Source organism: Leuciscus leuciscus, assembly GCF_965113295.1.
Source record: "Leuciscus leuciscus genome assembly, chromosome: 10".
NCBI lineage: Eukaryota > Metazoa > Chordata > Actinopteri > Cypriniformes > Leuciscidae > Leuciscus > Leuciscus leuciscus.
This window is the reverse complement of record NC_138734.1, coordinates 1,367,382-1,373,007: the sequence shown is the minus strand read 5'-3', so window position 1 is coordinate 1,373,007 and position 5,626 is coordinate 1,367,382. Positions and strand designations below refer to the sequence as shown.

Below are 5,626 nucleotides of genomic sequence, written 5' to 3'. Positions count from 1 at the left end.
TAACTGTAATAGAAAACTGGCAGAATAATACACCCATTTGTTGACATTTAACGAGAAACCTTATAATTTAGAAAATAAAGTCTTATGTCAGAGGTTGTGTCTACCTTCAACAATAAGGGTGTCCTCCCTTGAGATGTAGCCACACCCTCCAGTGTCATATTGCATCAACCAAAACCATTTTATCATTTAAAGAAATAGTGTATCTTTAAAGGCCATTGTCATGCTCTTAAAGGGTTAACCCATTGAGTACAGTAAATCAAAACTAAACGGCCCACTTTGCCTGCATTCACCCTACATTTATTTTTAAGAGTGCATTTACTATTGGAAGCTATGGCCAAAAAGCCTCTGAAAAGACCAAGAAAAAAAAACATGAGAATGTTCAGGTTATGAAATATACTTTAATGTAGGACACATACAAAGAATACACAAGGAAAATCATGATTATCCTATTTGAATCTGCCCTTCCACCATATCCGACTCCCTCATCTTTGACTTCCTCCACATGGTTTCTTGGGGAACGGTTCAGTCTTCTGCCACAGACTTGGAGTAGTAATACCAATCACACCGAGAGCAATTATCTCTCCAGCATTCCCACTGAGTTTACTCTCCTCATCTGGACCCATTCCCAGATCATCCTCCTTCTCATGAACCACCACCGAACGTCCCAGAATGGAATAAGGCCCAAAGAGCTTGGCGTCTGGAAGCGTCAGGAACTGCCTTATAACTCTTTGCTCGGAAGCAAAGTTGCCCAGGTCTCCAGGATGATGAGGGTGGTCAACGCCGTTTGGATTATAATGAGGACCAATAGTGATGCAGCCTTGACTGAGGTCTCCATACTGATGGATGTGCATGGCACGCTCTTGATGATCGGTGGCAGGAAAACCACGGAGGTTGATTTTCACTTCTAAGTCTCCATTGGGGAAGACCTGCTTGAAGAGGATTTGCCCAAAGATCTTTGGCTGGTTACGTGGCAAATTGGGGCTGGGAGTTACTTCACAAGTGGCATAGATTGTGTTGTCGAACTCCACGACTTCCGGCTGTGGAGCTTCGGCAGGAAAACAAACTGGACTTTTGGAGAACTCTCCTCCTTGTATATGCAGCGCCAGCAATATCAGAGGGAATATTAGGATGATTTTCTCCATGTTGATCTTTAAAGCCTACAATGAAGAGTAGATTCAGTGAAATCATGCCGTTTGGTTTAAGAATGTAATATTTTTGATAAAAGGTCAAAGCCTTGTTGCAGGGAGCTTTGAGAATGGAAGTTGCATTAGGTAAAAATAGTACAACCGGATTAGTTCGCAACGGAAAACCATAAGAACCAGGACAGCAACATAGTGTCGGCCCAGATCCGGCCCACATCTGGGCCGTGTGTAATCCAGGTGTACAAGATGCGGGCCGACACCATGTTGCTGTCGGGAAAACTCTATAATTTTTGAATTGCTATTTACCCTTGTAAAAAAAAAAAAAAAAAAACGCTTATTGGAATTGGATGTGTACCTGTAGTATCTTGAAAGTACAATAATAATAAATAAACCTGTAGGTCCACTTGCAGATAATAACACTGATGAATTATAAAAAGCCACTTAAGTGTACACACCATACATTTTCATAAGTGTCACACCTGCCAGCCGAAGTGCCCAGAGGGCTTTTATACACACACTTTAACAAACCAATGGCATACAGGTGGCTGCAATCACACTAAAATGAGTTCAGGCAAAGGTTTACGGAAATGGAAAAGGTCTAGGGAGAAGTGCCCTCTGGTGGCCATCATAGCGCTTCTGCTGGCAGGACTGACATTAAGTACAGGTAAACTTAAAAAAAAAAAAAAAAAAATTATGTATGTCAAACTAAGAGTTTTACTTTAAAGTACATTACGTTTTAAACATCTTTGTGTTGTGCTTTAAAGAAGTACACTTAATTTGATCTGTTGTAGCCTACATGTTATTCAATATTAAATATAAAGTTAATATTTTCTTAAATGTACAAAATTGCACCTTCATGTTTCGTTGCATGTATATTTTTAAATGCATTACATAAGTTTAAATATAAATTATATTAAAATATATTTTAGTTGACCATAAATGCACAGTAAATATCAGTACATTCAGCTGTGCACTTTAACCATATCTCAAAGACAATACAAGTAATTATGAAATGGATTACAAATAAAGATGTACTTCAGTCAAACAAAGAACTGTTTAATATACATTTAAAATATGCACAAACATGCATTTAAGTCTGAAAAAATTACATTCTAGCACCCAAGTTTTTTTTTTTTTGTATAGGTTTATTTTCAATATGTAAATCATTAAATCATGCTAAAGTGTACTTTTTCACCAGGACAGGTCAAATAGAAAGACAATATCTATACTTTTGCTTTAACTTTTTTTTAGTTGTACTAAATCAAGTCAGTTGATGGAGAAAATGGAATGGAGAAAAAAAACACAAGCCTAAAACAGCAAAGGTGCATTACCATATAGTTGAAAAGTTGTCCTCAATCCGTGTGGAGCCTGAATAGTGCAGTCACAAAAACACTACAACGCTTAATCCGTGTGCAGTCCTGACCTGGGGTTGAGAGAATCACACTTTTGGCTGCTCTTTTAGGAACTCATGTTGAGCTACAAGTTAACCATGATAGTCTGTTAGTCACTAATTAAGTTCACCTGTGTTTCATTTAGCTCCCTTTGTTTGCCTGTTTATATATAGCACTCAGTTTGTTCAGTTCTTTGTCTTGCATTGCACAATGTGTTCTCCAGTGTAGATTATCTCCATTGTTTTGTGTTTATTAAAGAAGTTCTGCTATAGATTCCTCTTTTCTTCATTTGGTGACTCATTAATTCTTAGTGTACAATTTCACTTGACGTTCATGCTTGACACCACTTCTTATGTACCAAGCCTATATTACACATGCAATTGGACTGTTATTTAATTGTCTTTGAAGGCAGAAGTAAACATTTCTGAGGGAATGATTCTTCTATGGCATCGATGTTAAAATCCCCTTTTAGTAGATTGAATGCAGGTAAGGTGGGACGCTTTTTGTTAAACGTGTCATTTAGATACAGTACCTAGATGTTTATTTCTTTTGATTACTTTTGTTAACTTTAAGGTCCGACTTTAATATTTCATTTTGAATACAGTTGATATGTGTTATTTGCAAGGTATATACCAAAAAAAAAAAAAAAAAAAATTGAGATCATGCACTCCAGACAAATTTCTTTTCAGGTAATGTGACCCATCCCTAATTTATCAAAAATGATCCTGGATCTTAAAAACACATGATTTATTAACACATCACACTAACATATTCCACAGCATATTTAACAGACCCATAAGCACATAGATAGGCTATGATGAGTAATACTCATCAGTTCACTCAATGCATGTGTAAAGTTCAAAACAACTAGAACATGTTATGTTGACATGAAATGTTATGAAATTTGAATATCAGATATCTTAATGAACTCTACAACATATTACAAATGGAACTACAACACATGCAACAACAAATAGGCTAACACAAATTCAATAAGAGGACAATTTAAAATGGTAACCATATTGTAAAACTTTTTTTCTGTCTGTTTTCTCTAAACACTGTAAATGAACTTAAATTGTGTCCATATTTTAAAGCGTTATATTCTGCATCTACATTTTAATAATAATAATAATTAAAGCTGCAAGCAGCATTTACCGGGGTTCAAGCAGTTAAGGCCTTTAAGCACAATAGCATTAAAAGTTATTAAGTTTTATTTAGCAAGCATGTAACCACTGACATACTAGATGGAAAAGACCATTTACAGCCAATACAGGCAATTTATCATAGGAAATATATGGTTTTAAATCTTTTTAACAGTTATAGCGCCACCTATGGTCCGATCTCCATAACATTTTTGAGTGTATTTTGCCACGCCCATTTTATAAATGACCCTATTATAGCCATCCAAATGCAAAAGTTAAACTTTTTTTGTGATAATTATTGATCCAGAGAATTGTCCTAGATTGGTTTGGTTCCGATCAGGTGAAAAACCTAGGACTAGTTTGCAAAAGTAGGTTTTTGACATAATCATGAATATTCAATGAACAATTTTATTGACAGCAGTGGTTCTTGAGGCAAAGTTGTTCAGCCAATGTCCTCATATACATACATGGCACCTTGGACCAAGACACTGCATACCAATTTTCAAGTCAATCGGACTAACGGTCAGGTGGTCATAGCCCTTTTTATGTTGTTTTCATGTTATAGCGCCACCTAGTGTTCAATCGTCGTGATATTTTTACTGTGACCTCAAATTGAACTCCTACATATGTGTACCAAGTTTGGTGAAGACTTATTGACTCATTTACTTATTGAGTTATAGCCATTTTAGTAAAATAGGCTCCACCCACAACGTACGTTTTGGCGGCCCTTAGCGACCGTGAATCGAAATTTCTACTTTTTTTCGATAATTATTGATAGTCAGACTCCAGAGAACATTTCTGCACTGGTTTGGTTCCGATCGGGCGAAAACCCTGGGACTAGTTCGCAAAAGTAGGTTTTGGACAAAATTCAATATGGCAGAAAATGTTTGCTGCCGGAATTGAAATCGGAGATATACATTATGTCCGGCTTGAGCCAAGGATCACAGTGATATAAGACACTTGAGTCTAGGACAAACCCCCTAGGAGTTATCAATTTCATACTTTTGCTTGCTGTAGCGCCACCTATTGGCCAATCGGGGTCATACTTCTGTATTTTGGGGTTCTCCCCAAATTGAGGACTACCATTTGGCCAGGTTTCAAGACTCCAGCATTTACGGTTTGGGCTACACGATGCGTTTTACGGCAGAAGAAAAATGATAAAAATCCTTACAATTACAATAGAACTGAAATGTAAGACGAACATCCAATGGAAAAAAAATATATATTTTTTTGTGTGCTAACGTTTTGAGACCAGATAACTTTGAATTAATGTTTTAATAACTTTGAGAGAACCTTGAACGTTCCCTTTTAGCTGGGATGATAATACTTTACACATCAAAGCTTATTTATTCAGTAAATGTATATTCGGGTGATGTGTACATCTCAAATAAATAAAAAAACTGACCGATGTGACTGGTTTTGTGGTCCAGGGTCACGTATGATTCTGCAGAATATGAGCGAGAGCTGTCTGAATAAAAGCTTGAGGATGATTTCAGTGGTGGAAACGGTTTCACAGGACTCCTGTTTTCCTCCAGACACCGAACGGAAGCTTGTGTTTATTCCTCAGGGAAATCTCTGTTTATTTACACGAGGTGTGTTTGTCCGGGAGAAACCGAGATCGAGGGGCTTGAGACTCAGTTCTGATATGAGGAGTCTCTGTCCTGGTGACAGACTTGGTCTGAAACAGTTAACTTGTATATTTTCACTTGCAGAGTTTGATTCTACACTAAATATAATATAATTCATTGTTGTTTCCACCAGTTTTATTTGAACTATACAAACTCTTGAAGAACAGCTCTATTCACCTTATTTTCCATGACAACAAGGGCGACGCCATTACGCTCATTTTGTCATCTTACTTCCGGCTGAGCGGGACTTCAACTTCCGGCTGAAAGGACCTATGCTAGTTTCTAGCGTAATTCTATAGTTGTAACGGTCAAATATGTAAAGT

At 37.0% G+C, this 5,626-nt stretch overlaps 1 protein-coding gene across 2 annotated transcripts; it reads right to left on the bottom strand.

The window, feature by feature from the left end:
* Positions 1-378: 378 nt before the first annotated feature.
* On the bottom strand, positions 379-2,630 carry LOC309508708 (uncharacterized protein). 2 transcript variants are annotated; one of them, XM_082183190.1, is made up of 3 exons: positions 2,474-2,630; positions 494-1,157; positions 379-446 (listed from the first exon to the last, which is right to left on the bottom strand). In XM_082183190.1, exons 1-3 carry the CDS (start codon positions 2,474-2,476, stop codon positions 442-444), a joined length of 672 nt encoding a protein of 223 aa, XP_082039316.1. In that variant the 5' UTR covers positions 2,477-2,630; the 3' UTR covers positions 379-441. The 2 variants fall into 2 exon arrangements, with proteins under 2 accessions (XP_082039316.1, XP_082039315.1); XM_082183189.1 differs by having other exon boundaries at positions 385-1,157.
* Between the last annotated feature and the right edge of the window lie 2,996 nt (positions 2,631-5,626).